Below are 16,021 nucleotides of genomic sequence, written 5' to 3'. Positions count from 1 at the left end.
GTTCCGAGGGCATGGACTTCGGACCACAAATGCCAGCAGGGAGGGAGTTTATCCTACCCCATCAGCTGCTGGCTCACAGTACGAACTCGGGAAGTTTGGTGCCGCTGAAGGAACGTGCACAGGGAAGTTCTGCAGCATGAGGAGCTTCTAATCCTGGAGCCGTGGAGTTTTCGACAGACACTGCCTGGCGGTGCCAAGCAGGTCAGGCTGACAAATGAGTGGGCACGAAAAGGCACAGAAAGCCCTCACATGTGTCTAGGCCTCCAGGGCACAGGGCATTGGGCACTTTCCCAACGGACCTCATGGGAGTGAACTTTGTAACTGCTCTCCAGCGGGACTTCCATGAGGCTCAGGTCTTCTCCTTCTGCCAGGAAAACTCCCAAATCTGGTGGATCCAGACCTCAGGACTCGCAGACATGGATATGGCACGAGGGAAGGAGTCAATGAAGCTAGGAAATATGTGACTGAACATAAACCAAACTCAGTTTATAGGATTTAGGAGGAAACAAAAAGATTAAGTACGGTCATGAAACACTCTATATAGCGAGAGCTCAGGTAAGAACTACACCACTGTCCTCAAGTAGGCTGAGCCTTCCTGGTTCTGGGCTTTCTTAAGGGTTCTAGAAAAGAACACACGAGACATGGGATGTGGGATTTCATTATCTCCAGTTTACTTAATTTGCTTGTTTACACACACGATCTGTGTGTGCATAACAGTGGCAAGAGCCATTCTATAAATACAATCTGCTACTCAGACGATGACAGATGCACATGGAAAAATGAGGCGTCAGTGAATGAACCTCAGCACGAGAGGCAAAACCAGCGTGGCGGGGTTCTGGGATCACAGAGCCTTTAAAAGCCTCTTGTTCAGCACCTGGGGACAACAGACACTTTCCAGATGATACGAGACTATTTCAATGGGAGACCCAGACCCCAAATGGTACTCGAAAGCACATGCTCGTCTCCCTGCCTTCCCTAAGGAGCCACGAAGTTCTAAAGGCCTGGTGGGGAAAAGGGAGATGGGGGATTATCGTCTGCTGAACACAGGTGCTAGTGTTTTACATACATCACTGCCCTTAATCCTAACAGTGTCATCTCCTTCATTGTCCACGTGTGGACACGAAGCTTGCCCGTGGTCAGACAACTCTCAGCAGTGGTACCAACACTGGAACCCACATCTTGGATTTGCCTAAGCCCACACTCTCAGCTACGCCAGGCTGTCTCGCATGGGGATACGGAGCGTGTCCCCAAGAGAAAGGCAAGGGTGCTAAGACTGAACAGGAAGTGGCGGGAGACCACTCGACACACAAGGGTCAGTCACGGACACGTTCCACAGAGTTAACTTAATGCTGAGCCTGGATCCGATCTGCGAGAAATGACTGGAGATTTAAGGGTGACACATGGACGTGCAGAGTTACCTCGTGCCTGTTGCCTTTTGGTGCTGAACATGAAACTCAGGAGAGACCCCAACCCCTTCAACTAGCCCCTGCCACCTACGCCACCCCCTCTTCCACTCCCCGTTCACAGACGGAAACTCCAGAGGGCAAAAAAATCTCTCACGGGGCCCGTGCCATCTTGCCAAGGCTCTCAAAGCACCCTGGTGACATCTCTGGAATCTCAGTGCCAGTGTTTCTGCCACGTCTGGGTACAATGTATCACAACTCACATTTGGATGGATACGAATTAACATGCAGCCTGATGGGATACCAACTATATATTTTAAATACATCTTTATATGAAAGACAATTTACCCTGAAGATTTTCCAGGCCTCAAGCTCTTAACAATCTAAGCTTGAGTTAAGGCAGTCAAGTGTAGTGCTTGTCAGTTAATGCTATTATCAGGCTTAACTTGGGGGGAGAGGAGGAACATCAGGGAAGCTTCCAGGATGATTATCCAAAGTGCAGGGGCTGGGTACAAAAGGCCTAAGGACACAGTCTGTGGGGGCAGGCGGGTGGGGGGGTGTCCTATCACAGAGCTGCAACCGCACCTTTGTGGGTAGAGGTGACAGGCCACAGAAGGACAAGGCTGGACATCAGGAAGTGTGCAAAGGGGAGAGAAAAGATCGATTTCAAGGCCAGCTGAATAGGCCCAGGTTTGGTTTGGTGTTGGTACAAGTAGGAGGGTGGGGCCAAAGTCACTCCAATATTTAATAGGGACATTTTTGCAAACAGGTTGGCTTCCTGCCATCAGAGGCAATGGAAGGCACGTTCCTTCACCTCCAATTTATCATAATCTTGTTCAAAATATAAAAATTCCTTAGGCCAGAGCAGACTGATCAATGTACTTCTCAGCATGCTATTCAGATTAACCACTGATGTGTGGTCAGGAAAGTTTCAGTGCAAGAATGCATTTTGCAAAGTTACTCTGACTCAGCTTAAAATTCATCCAGTTGTCATGAAAATGTCTGCTGTCGGATTTTATTCTTAATAGAGAAAACAGCCCCTGAAGTGAGGTGGAATTTAATACCATAAGCCAAGGGTCTGGATTATAAAAAGTAAATTAGTATTCTTAAAAAACAAAAAACAAAACCCTCCAAGCTATCTACACACGTGCCAAAGTGCAGCATTGAAGTTGTGAGTTATTCTCAGGGGTTTTGTCAACAAAGAACAAATGCCACAGTTGTTATTAAAAACAATAAAGCATTTGCTCAAAATTGTAGGAAAAAAAGGTAACCTTATTGCTCCAAAAACCAATACATAATAGACAACACACACAGAAAACCAGCAATGTTCGTTACATAAATATCATCCAACACTCAGCCAGAGAGGCACTCCAGGGTCACTGTTTTGGTAGCTAATCACAAGTCAGTGGCAACAGATAACATTCTGTGGATAAAGAAATATTACCACCAGACAGCATCTCTCAGGCGGTTGGTTGTTCTATACAGAACCCTGCTGGAAGTAAATGCTTATGCAAAACTGACCAGAGGGCAATACTGTTAAACCACAGCGTCAACAGCCATTACAATACAGGACACCCAGGATCAGGGAGACAAAGATGGCAGCGGAGAAGGGTCCTGAGGCCCCGCCTCCCCTTCGGCCGCACAATAGCGGCTCTCCTGAATCTGTCCTTTCACTGAGCCTTAGCTCTGCCCTCCAGGGACATAAGGGACCTTCCAGATTAAGGTCAAGTCTTGCCAGGGACAAAAAGTGCCCGCCTGGGAATGGTGGTCCTTGTGACAAGAAGTGTGGGGATTAAACTCACTCCCCAGACTCCACCACCACTCACCAAACCTTCCTGGTAAGCTTCCTCTCTGAAGCAGGATCAATAATGTAGTCAAATAACTAAGAAGAATCATGAAAAAATACATTAGCTGTTGTCCCGCCATCACCCCTTTTGTTTCTCTTTTATTCCTTGTAACTGTCTTGCTTCAAATTCAAACTAGAGCTCTGGGGAGGAAGTCCTGGGGAAAAGGCTTTCAGATACCAAAACCCATAGGTCCCATACCAGCTCAGCAAACCAAACAGGGTGCCAAACACCTTCTGGGACAAGTTGTGGAAGTAAACGGCTGTGCACAGAAACATGCACACCCAGATGAAGGTCAGGAAGCCCAGGGCCACCACCAGGCTGGTGATGGCAGTGTGGAGGCAGTGGCTGCGGTCCGTCTTCACCTCATGCAGCACGGCCATCTCCTCCACAATCATAAGGGCGCAGAAGGTCAGCAGGAAGGAGTGGCCCGAGATGTCAAAGCCATGCCAAAAGCCTCCCTCCCCGTGGCACTGCTGCTTACTCTGGTGCTCCTTTCTGACCCCCTCCAGGGCGGGCGACTGGTAGCAGCTGCCCGTGTAGTGTTCGATGTTGGAGAAGAGGGCTGTGCAGACATACCAGATGGCCGTGCCCACAAGCAGGGTACTCAGCCGCCGCAGGACCAGGCCAGCCTTGCCTGTCAGGTGGTAGTTGGTGAGGGCAATGAAAGGCAGGAGGAGACAGAAGGTCCAGGCCCAGGCCAGTTTGACAAAATACCTGCCAGAAGACGAAAGTGGAGGTGAAGACAGGGGACATGGCAGAGAGGAGACAAGGTCATGACTCGGGTCTCTAGATTCTCCAGGGAGGGGAAGTAAGAAAAGTTGATAAAAGCTACAGATAACAACTTCACTTACCAAGTTTCAAATGGAATAACTCCTTAATGCTTAAACAACTCAGTGAGGTAGGTACTGTTATTATCCCCATTTTACAGATAAGAAAACTGAGGTACAGAAGTATCATGCCCAAAGTAGAGGTCATAAGTGGTGGAGCTGGGATTCAAACCCGGTACCTGTGATCTTAATCTGTGATCCAGGGCCTGGGAAAGTGGACACATAGAACACTCATGGTTACCCTGGGAAGAAGGTCTCATTTGCCCCATTTTATAGAGAATGTGAGGCTCAGAAAAGTTCCATAACTTGCCCAAGGTCACACTACCAGCAAGCCCAGAATAAATCAAGGTTTGGCCAGCCCCAAAGCCCATGTTTTTTTCTACACCCTGGCTCTTTCCTACATGGCAGCAATGATCTCAGAACAGAGCCTGAGCTCAAACTAGAAGCCCGGTTCAAATCCTGACTCTGACTCAACCTGTTACCACACGTCTCCAGGCCTCAGTTTCCCCAGCTGTAAAATAGAGCTGAGGACACCAAGTGAGTTTTTAAATCCCTCCCAGAGCCAATGAGTCACTCGTTGCCTCCAATTAGCACAGAGGCCGGGAACAAAATGTCAGAATCCATGGTCATGGTTACCCACAAACAACAGGGACTTGTCTGCCAGGCCGCTTGGCTCCCAGCTCACCCAGGCCAGATAAAGCAGCAGCTGCCTGTCTGCCTCCCCTCACTCATCAAATGTGGCTGACCTGGGGACCAGCCATGGGAAACACACATGCAAGAGTTGGGGCTACAACCACACTCATCATCATCTATTCTTAGCCCAGCCACCAGAGGGTGGGTGAGGAAGGAAGGGGGGCCAAGGGCAGGATGACTTTTTCCTGGGTTCCAAAGGCTACTCAGACACCACCCAAGAGCCTGTCACTCACATCTTCCCTGAGACTGATATGCAAGACCCGTCAGGCATTTGGCAAAACTGCTGGGGAAAGCAGGGTTTAAGTAGATAGCCAAAGTGGGGCTGACTTTTGGGAGATGCTACTGACACTGTAATTCTAAAGAAGAATCTCAGCTCACTTCAAGGAGAAGTTTTTATCTTTTTTTATCTTTCAGATAAAACTTTACTACTTTACTACTGCAAGTGTTTTTGTGCAAATCCTTGAAATCTAGGAGTTAAAAAAAAAGAAGAAAGAAAAAAGGCGTGAGTGGGTGGAGTTAAGGAGATGTCCCAAAGAGCCCAACTAGGCTTGCTTTCTTGGGCCACTGCCATGAACTCTGAGTAGCTGAGAAGGTCCGAGGAGATCCAGGGTAAAGGTCAGAGGGACTATCTTGGAGCGGGGTTCCATCATCGGCTGGAGCAAGGCTCGCAAAGGTTGGGGGGTCAGCAGGAGACGGCACAGGTGGCGATGGGATTCTGTTATAAGCCAGGGGGAGGGGTGACGTGGGGGAGGGGTCGGACTCAGCGTGGGGTCTGATACAGCCAGGCAGGAGGGAGGTGGCATCTTCCAAGCAGGTCCGGGGTCGAAGCCTAACTCCAAGAGGATGTGGGGGGCGCAGCGACTGAGACTAATTCAACACCCCATCCCACCCCATCCCACCCCGCCCCCCGCCACGCGCGCGCCGGCACACACACAGCCCTGCCAGTCACTCCCTGCCCAGTCAACTCAAGCCTGCTCGTCTGGGCGTGTAAACCTCAACTGCTAGTGACACATCCATTCGGGGGTCCCTCGGTCGCGACACGCGTGCAGATGCAGCTGTCACAATGAGGAGGGCCTCCCCGTCCGATGACTCGTCCATCAGGGCCGCTAAGCCCCGGCTCTCGGGACGAGGCGACGGAGGGTCGGCTATGGCGGGGTCAGGGGAGGACCCGGGGCGCACTCACACGTTGAGGACGTTGCGCTTGTTGCTGAGGTAGCTCTCGGGCAGCGGGGAGAGCTCCTTGAGGAGGGATCCCGCCAGCATCGAGGCCGCCAGCGCCCAGGGCAGGTAGCGCCGCACGGCCGCTCGCACCAGCGTCCCCCGGAGGAGCCTCGCGCAGCACTCCAGATGCTCCATGCCCGACCTCGTCGGCCACCGTCCGCTTCCCCGTGTCCTCTCGGCCACCGTCTTGCCCTTCGCTCGGAAGAAGCCGCTGCGCCCCTCCGGACGCATGCGCGCCGCCCGCGAGCTCCACCCCTTGCAGCGCGCTCGCGCTCCCCCATCTGGCCAGTGGCGGCCTCTGCAGCGCATCCGGTCCTGAAGTCCCGCGCTCCTTTCCTCCAGGTCCGGCCGCCAGGCGACAGTCGCGGCGTCTTGCTCTGGGTCTGGGAAAAAGAGCTCCTGGGAGTATTTGCTGGAGATGCGGAAGAATAAATGCAGTACTGTAGGAATTAGAGCAGTGGTCACAGCATCATTTAGTCTCTCCTAAAAGTATGGAGACACCTCCTCCGTCTGCGCCTTCGTTTCTGATCTGTAAAATGGGGAGACAAGAGGAGCTCAACACTTTCCAAGGGTTAGTTTATGAACCCGAGGTCATTACGGTGATCCAGGTATAGGGAAAGGAGACTTAATTTTATTAGAAAAGAAGTGCATAAAATAATTACTCAATTTAAATGTTATTAGATTTTTAAAAAACTTTTTAAACAACTATTGTATTGAGTGAAAATGCTGGACCCTGGGGGTTAAGATCAGATGAGGGTGTTGGTGATTTAGTCACTCAGTTTATCACAGAACTAAACCCTCTCACCCCCATCATCGCTGGGTGCCTAATTCAGTGTTTCCCACATTTCAGGCTCCCCCCCCCCCCCCCGCCCCCGCCCCGCTCATTGTATCAGCCTCCTAGCACTGCCATAACAAATTACTACAAACTTCTTTTTTTATTTTTTAAATTTTAATTTATTTATTCTTTTAAAGATTTTATTCATTTATTTGAAAGAGAGAGCATGACCAGGGGGTTGGGAGAGGGAGAAGCAGAGTCCCTACTCAGCAGGGAGCCAGATTCGAGGATCAATCCCAGGACCCCGAGATCACCACTCCAGCTGAAGGCAGATGCCCGACTGACTGAGCAGCCCAGGAGCCCCTAAACTTCTATTTTAAAAATTATTTATTTATTTATTTATTTGAGAGAGAGACAGAAAGAGATAACAAGAGAGAGCACAAGTAGGGAGAAGAGGGAGAAGCAGGTTGGGGAGGAGAGGGAGAAGCAAGCTTCCCACTGAGTAGGGAGCCTGATGTGGGGCTTGATCATGTCATGGAATCATGACCTGAGCTAAAGGCAGACGCTTAACTAGTGAGCCACCCAGGTACACCTACTACAAACTTCTTGGTTTAGAACAACAGAAATTTATTTTTTCACAGTTCTGGAAGCCAGAAGCCCCAAGCTGTTGGCAGGGTTGGTTCCTTCTAGAGGCTCTGAGAGACACTCCTGTCCATGCCTCTCTCCTAGCTTCTGGTGCCTGCTCGCAATCCTTGACCTTTTTTGGCTTGAAGCTGTGTAACTCCAGTCTCTGCCTCCATTAACATGTGGCCTTCTCCCCTCAGTGTGTCTTTCTCCTTCTGTCTCTTATCAGGACAATAGTCCTTGGATTTAGGGTCCACTCTAAATCCAGGATAATCTTATCTTGAGATCCTTTATATCAGCAAAGACCCTATTTCCAAATAAGGTCACATTCCCAGGTTCCAGGAGTTAAGACACATCTTTTTGGGGATCACTGTTCAAACCATTACAGCCACTTTAACTGCTTTTGCTATGTCCATACACCACCAAATACTATTATTTACTTAAAGCTTTCCTCTAACAGCACACATTTCAAACTTAAATACCTACTGAATAGCTTCCCAAGCCGAAAATATCCTCGAAATAATGAATTCTGTGTGCCAGTTATATTTATTCTATTACAAATAAAACATTTATAATTAAATATTCATCATCACCAGCTGCCTAAAATAATCGCAAGCCCCTAAATCAAGGATAGCTAACAGCTGGAACCATTGGGAAAGACTGTCCTGATTTATGCCTATAATGGACTGATGTTTAAAGTCTCTCATGCAGAGAATTAATAAACTAATGAGAATAAAAGCATTAATTTCTTAACCACCTCAAGATGATCTTCCTATCTATAAATTTGCATTTACCTAATCAGGGTTCTTCCATAGCAAGATGTCTCTGGGCCTTCAAAAAGTTATGTTTTAAAAAGAAAATATAATGGTGATCACACCAGTTTGGTTTTTCATGATTGGTAATAAAAACTACACAGCTAGAAAGATGTTATTTGTGAGGGCAGCTTGTAAATAGTATCTGAAACCATTTCTAGCTTCTGAAGGTTGGCAGGTGCTCAATTATTGTTCCTTTCCATAGCAAACTGTATAATGGTTAAGAACAGGGAGGTACACTGGTCATTATTAAAGTGTTTCATTAGTGAAAATCCAGATGCTGACCCCCCACCCCAAGAAAAGATGAAAGGGTGCTAGGCGAACAGAAACTCTAGACATCACCCAAACCGAACTTTCAAAAATGTACCCCCTGAAACTTTCAGGATTGATATTTCCCTTCCTTCCTTCCTTTCTTCCTTCCTTTCTTTCTTTCTTTCTTTCTTTCTTTCTTTCTTTCTTTCTTTCTTTCTTTCTTTCTTTCTTCCTTCCTTCCTTCCTTCCTTCCTTCCTTCCTTCCTTTCTTTCTTTCTTTCTTTCTTTCTCTTCCTTCCTTCCTTCCTTCCTTCCTTCCTTCCTTCCTTCCTTCCTTTTTTTTAAGATTTTATCTATTTATATTGACAGAGAGAGCGAGAGCGCAAGCAGAAGGAGCAGCAGGCAGAGGGAGAGGGAGAAGCAGACTCCCCACTGAGCCGGGAGCCTGATGTGGGGCTCTATCCCAGGACCCTGGGATCATGACCTGAGCCAAAGGCAGACGATTAACCAACTGAGCCACCCAGGCGCCCAGGGTGTGAATTTCTGTAGAAAGGATTTGGATTTGTTCCATTTAAGATTATGCTGCTTCATCCCTGGAGAATTTTGAAGACCAGGTTAAACCCAGACGTGAAAAATTGTAGGTCTTTAGAGAAGTTTTCTTCTTCCTTTCCCCCTTCCCTTCCCTTCCCTTCCCTTCCCTTCCCTTCCCTTCCCTTCCCTTCCCTTCCTTCCCTCCCTCCCTCCCTCCCTCCCTCCCTCCCTCCTTCCTTCCTTCCTTCCTTCCATTCTCCCTCTTTCCCTCTCTTTTTCTTTCTTTCTTTCTTTCTTTCTTTCTTTCTTTCTTTCTTTCTTTCTTTCTCTTCCTTTTTCTTGCTTTCTTGCTTTCTTTCAACTTCAACCCATATTAGAAAATGTATGTTTCTGTTGTGAGTCCAACGGTGTGCTGGGGCTAACCTATTCAGGCCTATGAGAGCAGAGTGTTAGATTTTCAGGACTTTTGAAAGCTGATTGTGAAACACAGCCATTATTTTAAATTATGTTATATAAACAAACAAACTCAACATACATATTCAAAACTCATTATTTCCTAATTATTTTACTATGTGTCCTTATTTTCCTTGCTCTTGGGATTACTTACATCCATTGTATCTGTATGGTATGTTACAGTGCAATTTTCCCAACTGTGCGTTCAGCGACATCACACCGGTAGCTTGAAACCAGCCACGGTGGAAGTCTTTACACCGGTGAATCTGGCAGTCATGGTAAATCAGGGCTTTATCTGGTGTGTGGATTGTATAGATTGAGAGGAGACTCCATTTGTCAAGTACGGTTGAACTGCAACTGTAAGTTGTTTAGAGAGACAAGAGTCCAGCAAAAATCAGGGAAGGCGTTCTGTGAAGTTACTATCTGAAATTTACAGTAAAGAATATTTGTGCATGTTACTACTTGTAAAATCTGTACTATACACTTTATATTAAGAAAACTTGATGATAAACCTATGCCCATATATGCTTAGACATTTTCTCAGAGCGCTCGTTGTTAAACATTTATCGATAAATCACTGGCTGTAATCCAGCACACACGTAAAAATATATCTGTAGCATATGAGGGAATAGACATGCTAATAGATATATAGACATCGCGGTAAAAATGGTTTTATGATAGTTCATGACAGAATTTGCCTCTGCTAGGTATGAGACGCTCTGATATTAACTGTTTAGTTATAAAATCAATTTTTTAGAAATGCTAGTCATGACCCACTGAACATAATTTTACAACTCAAATGGGTGGGGATCTGTATGTAGTTCGAAAAACGCTCTGGAGGACCATGCCCTAGCCTTCCCCACCAGAGGGTGATAGAAGACTGCAAATACCAGGGTTCTGCCCCACCTGAGGCTTCCATTGTATCGCCTAATAGCTAGTTTCATCCCTCCTTTATCTATCCAGCAACTATTGTTACAAGTATATCGTCTTCAACCTCAAGGAACTTAAAATCTAGTGAAGGTGATCATCATTCATTTCCTCAGCCAAGCAACATTTATTAATCTGCCCTGCACCAAGCGCTGGGCTGGATGTTAGGACTGCCTGTGTGTTGAGTGGGTGAGTGTCCTTAATAACTAAAGATTATCACCCTTTAAAAACACAATTTCCCTAGTTGGAGGCAGACTCACTGACTCCATGGAATGGTTGCATGGAAATCATCTGAGGTTGCCATGGTGCTTTGGCCAGGTTGGACATGCATATATATAAGCTAATTAAATACAAGAAAAAGTAAGTTTGTGCTGCCTTCTCATGAAGAATTCTTCTTCTTTATAACCACATTACACTATAGTGCCACTGGATTTATAAGGAGATTACATTCTGCCAGAGTAGAATACATAAAAATCTTGAGTGTTTGTTCCATTGGAAAAGAGATCTTTATTTTGACAATGATCTTGGTTCGTTTTAAAGTATATTGGCCTGAATCACTTGATGAAATGGCAAAGAATAGGAGGTCTCTATGAATGAGGGGTATCATTAAAGGTCCTTTTAAAAATACACTTTAGGGGCACCTGGGTGGTGCAGTCAGTTAAGCTGGGGTTGTAATCTCAGGGTCATGAGATTGAACCCTGCGCTGGCGCCCCTGGCCCCCGCTCTCTCTCTCACTCAAGTAAAAATAAATAAATCTTTAAAAAAAAATAAAAAATCTTTAAAAATAAAATACACTTTAAAAATACAAAATAAAATACACTTTATAATTTACATACTTGTTTATTTCTGTCTCCCCTACTTGAATGTCAACTCCAGAGGGCAGGGAACATTGCCTCTCTTGTTCACTGATGCATCCCAAGTGTCTAAAACTGTGACTGGAATCTACCAGGCATGCTTTTTTGTTGTTGTTAAATAAATGAATGAATCATTATTAATATGCTGGTGTAAAGGAAGTTATTTTAAATTAAAATGGCTTTTTTAATAAACTGAAGAGATGACAGAATAATAATTATGAAATTATTATTTTTTAATCTTAAGGGGTTTCTAAGATTGTACATCACCAGGAAAGGGATTTTTCTGGTCCATAAAGTCTGAACGATGCTGCAGTAGAATGATAGTGGGTTTGGTAGAGGTTGCTTAGGGCCAATGAGGAGAAGACCCCATAGGACCCAGAAAGGGTCAGGGAAGAGTTCTTGGAGGAGATGATTTCTAAGTGGACATCAGGGGTTGTCCAGAAGACAGTGGGAAGCTGTCATTCCAGGAAGAGCGACCAGCAGGTGTCCTTTTGTTGGCTGGTGTGTGTGAAATAATTCACTCTGGGTTGGGGGAGGGGGCAGGCAGCCCAGTAATTCTCCCAGTGGGCAGCCCGCTCTGTCCACAGCTCCTGGCCAGCCAGCACCAATCCCTTCCTTCTGAGCTGTTCTCAGCAATGTCTCCCCCATTCTTAACCTCTGGCTACCTCTTTTTGGCCGGAGGGGACGACTAGCCACTCCCTGGGGTGAGGCAGCTGAGCAAAGCCAATGTCTGCCAGAGGCCAGGCGGCCTGACTGCTAACTGGGAGGGGGTTGTGTCCTCTGGCCCTGCCCCCAACACACACCACCCCCGGCAGCTCAGCTCAAGGGCACAGAGTCAGAAGGGCTGGTGCAGGAGGGGCAGGGACCCGGCTTTGCTCATCTACAGGCCACAGGGAGACCAGTAGGAGGGGCTGCTTGGACCCTCACCAACCCTACACCCTCCTCTACCCCCACAGTCTCCTATGGACCCCAGACTCTCCTCCGATCTCAGGCGGTCACGGGGCTGAGGTTTTGTTGTTCGAAAAAACATTGGTAAACTAGAAAGAAAAGCCAGGCACTGAATATCCCAGTGTGGAGAGCAGTTACCTGTAGGGTGAAGGAAGGGCACTGGGATCAGAGGGGGCATAGGCAAAGCTCTAGTTCTTTACCTGGGGGGTAGTCAGATGTTTACTTTAAGAAACTGATTAAACTATATATTTATATTTTATACATCTGGTACACTTGTTATATTTCACAATTTATGAGATGGTATATATTTTAAAAAGGAACAGCAAACTGGGAATAAAATACCCAGGTTCTAAGAAGAACCAGTTTTACGGAACCCTAATTGAGCGACCGGCACTGTGCTAAGTGCTTTATTGTGTTCGACTCTTTCTTCTCACAACAACTCCACAGGTAAGTACCGCTATCACTTCATTTTGCAAACACTGAGGCACAGAGAAGCTAAGAAACTTAGCCAAGGTCACACAGCTGGCAATCCATCAGACCTGGGATTTAGACCGGGGTCAGTATGCCTCTAAGACAAGTCACCTACCTCTCCGTTTCTTTGTCTGAAAAACAAGAACCCTATAGTGTCAGCTTTGTTGCCCAGATAAATAAGCCAAACCTTATTGTGCCAGATGTCATGCGTACAGTTGGCGCACAATAGATGATCACCTCTGAAATAAAGATGCTCATGTCTGGCTGCTCACTGTAACTTGTGAGACAGGCACTGCAAGGTGTCACTGTCCCCACTGAACAGATGAGAAGTCTGACTCCGTTCGCAGGCCGCGGAGGAGCCCGGAGGCCCAGAGGCTCCCCTTGGTCCCTTCCCGCCCCAGCCCTGCTGAACTCTTAAGGGCTGGCGGTGGCGGGGATGTGGCCGCGGGGCTCGTCTCAGGACTCCGCGCCCTGTGCAGGAATGTGGGGCGCCTCCGCGGTGGTGGCCAGGCGGGGGGCGCTGACACTGAGGCTTTTCCGCTCCGGCTGCACCGTCCCGCGACACAGCAAATTCCATGACCACACCGGGCGGTGCAGCTGTTCAGGCTGGACCCAGAGGACGATTCCCCAATCCTCTGGCCACCGGCCCCCGAGGGCACGGCCTTGACCCCTAGCAGCCTCACGCTGGGACTGCGGGCCAAGGCACAGGAGCACAGGGTGCCCCCGTTGGCTTAAGCCTGCCTGGCCAGCTCCAACCTCCAGCTTCCCCCACTTTTTTTGGAGGGGACCAGTCCTCTCTGACACCCAGGAGGTAAGGGGCTTCCTGGCTCAGCCCCCGTGAACATCCTGCTTAGAATCTTTAGTGGGAGAGGGAGGACTGGGAAGAGCCTTTAAGGGCACCCCTTTGGTTTCAGGGTTCTGGGGGTCCTTGGGAAATCAGCTTCTAAAAGTTTGGCCTGGGATGAGCCCTTTCCCTAAAGGGCTAAGCCCTGCTCTGCTCTCCCTGCCTCCCTCCCAGCCCCCAACCCCCACACCCCCATAGGGTAGCAGGACTGGACACAGGGCAAAGCACAAAGGGTGATCTCAGGTCCTCACCCGCCCTGCAGCTGGTGTGGCACCCAAGGCCTCCCACCAGCGAGAAAGGGCTTCTGCTCACCTCTGAGCCCATCTCTCAACCTCCTTCTTATACTCTCTCATCCCCGGAGTCTTCCCTAACCTGCCTTTTCTTTGCTTCACATGGACTGAACTCCTGCCTGCCTCAGAGCCTTTGCCCATGCTGTCCCCCACCTTGTAGTGCTGTCCCCAACCCCCACCCCTCTGTCCCAGCTTCACCATCCACTCATTTTTCTGCTTCTGCTCAGTCATCATGTATGACTATAATTACCACTCGTGGAGGGTCTTGCAAATTCTTGGGCCATGACTCTTCTGCATGAAGTTTAGAATCAGCTTGCCAACTTCCTCCAGAAAACTTGGACTTTTGGTTAAGGTTGTATTGAATCTAAAGAGTAATCTGGTGAGAACGGACAGCACACCCAAGTTCACTAAAAATGATGTGATGTGAGTCGCTGAAGATAGAGACACAAATCACACAGCTCCTTCCCTCAAAGAGCGTATTTGCTCACTCTCTTCCTTTGTCGTTGATTTCATTTCATGAGAGAAATGGGCCCATTTTGCAGATGAGCCCGAGACTCAGAGGAATTACATGACTTGCTTCAGGTCCTACAGTGAGGAAGTGGTGGAGTCTGTCTGACTCACGAATCTACTCATTGAGTCAGTTTGGTCTATGGGTTTGGCTTATGTGTGTCTCTGTTTGTGTGTTTGCGTGGAGGGCGTGTTTCCACGCACCCAAAGTGGAAAAACATCTATATTTGAAGATGGTTGTGCTGTGAGGTTGAGTAGGAGTGCAGACGTGTCTGCTCTGCTGGACGGTGACTTCTGTTTGTGTTGATGTTGGGGTCTCTGGCTACGTGTGTAGAGTGTTGGGGGTTTTGGTGGGTGTGGGGGGGTAGTCACGTGTACGGGGGAGGAAGTGTGTGTTGTTGGGGAGACAGAATGGGATATTTCTATTGGTGTGTGTTTTCTCTTATATAGGATTTTCATTTTATACTTGTCGAAAGAACTCTTTTAAACGAAGGTTTTTAAAAATCACATATAACTAAATTTTTTGATTAAGGTGTAACTTAATTTTAAGTGTTGAAATCTCAAGTATGCAACCAGATGAGTTTTTACACACGTTCACCCTGTGTCCACTGCTTGGGTCAAAACAGAAGGCAGAGACAGCCCCGGTCGGAGCTTCCATCAGTGCCCCTCAGTGTAGCCGCTTCTGACTGCCATTACCTTCAGTGAGTGTTACCTGTCCTCAAGCAGCTTGTCAACGGAACCACAGTGTTTCTCTTGGGGGAGGTTAACAGCCAACATTGAACGGACTTGGCTTTGTGTGCTAACATATATCTCACTGAATTCTCATAATAGCCAAGTAAGGTAACACCCCTTTATTGTTCCCATTTTTTTTTTTAAAGATTTTATTTATTTATTTGACAGAGATAGAGACAGGCAGCGAGAGAGGGAACACAAGCAGGGGGAGTGGGAGAGGAAGAAGCAGGCTCATAGCAGAAGAGCCTGATGTGGGGCTCGATCCCAGATCGCCGGGATCACGCCCTGAGCCGAAGGCAGACGCTTAACCGCTGTGCCACCCAGGCGCCCCTATTGTTCCCATTTTACAGAGGAGGACATTGAGGTTCAGAGAGCACTCAGAGTCAGGTCGCCTGTCTGACACCGTAGCTCTGCTCCTTGCCCACTACGAGACCATCCTGCCTCCTTCTGGGTAACCTGCTTGAGAGGTGACACAGCCATTCGGGTGCAGACCTGGGAGCCCAGAGGGGCTTCTGAGTGTGCTTTATTTTCTGAGGAGTCAGTTTCTCTGCATCTGTCATGAGGCGTCTCCGGTTCTCCTTGCTGGGCCAGGAACTACCACTGGCCGCCCAACCACCGCTGTGCTGCGGAGACGCACCAGGCCCCAGGGGTCGAGTCCTGGCTCCCAGACTTATTTGCTGTGTGACTGTGGGCAAGTTGCCTCCCTCTTTGAACCTCTCATCCTCAACTATTAAAAGGAGATTAAAATCCTCATGCGTGGTTAATTAAGGTGGTAATGGTTGGAAAATGTCGACGTATAGACGACTACCGCCGTTATTTTGTAAAAAAACCTTTCTATTGTAACATAAAACAAGTACAGAAAGTCACACAAAACAGTGGGGACCCCATAAGGCAAACTACTTGTAACCACCAGTCAGATCAAGAAATAGGAGCCCCTTGGGGCACCCGGGGTTGGCTCCGTTGGTTAAGCATCTGACTCTTGATTTTGGCTCAGGTCACGATCTCAGGCC

At 47.9% G+C, this 16,021-nt stretch overlaps 1 protein-coding gene across 3 annotated transcripts in view; it reads right to left on the bottom strand.

The window, feature by feature from the left end:
• Positions 1-649: 649 nt before the first annotated feature.
• Positions 650-16,021, bottom strand: part of FITM2 (fat storage inducing transmembrane protein 2) — a 66,860-nt gene continuing 51,488 nt past the window's right edge. For all 3 annotated transcript variants that reach the window (XM_026503568.4, XM_057312511.1, XM_048222149.2), the window contains 2 exons: positions 5,954-6,520; positions 650-3,964 (listed from right to left, as the gene is read on the bottom strand). In XM_026503568.4, coding sequence (XP_026359353.4) covers positions 3,349-3,964; positions 5,954-6,300 — 963 coding nt within the window. In that variant the 5' untranslated portion in view covers positions 6,301-6,520 and the 3' untranslated portion in view covers positions 650-3,348. The remainder of the gene's footprint in view (positions 3,965-5,953; positions 6,521-16,021) is intronic.

Source organism: Ursus arctos, unplaced genomic scaffold (assembly GCF_023065955.2).
Source record: "Ursus arctos isolate Adak ecotype North America unplaced genomic scaffold, UrsArc2.0 scaffold_16, whole genome shotgun sequence".
In the NCBI taxonomy this organism is placed as follows: domain Eukaryota; kingdom Metazoa; phylum Chordata; class Mammalia; order Carnivora; family Ursidae; genus Ursus; species Ursus arctos.
Note: the sequence above shows the minus strand (reverse complement) of the source record. Positions and strands in the feature narration are given on the sequence as shown.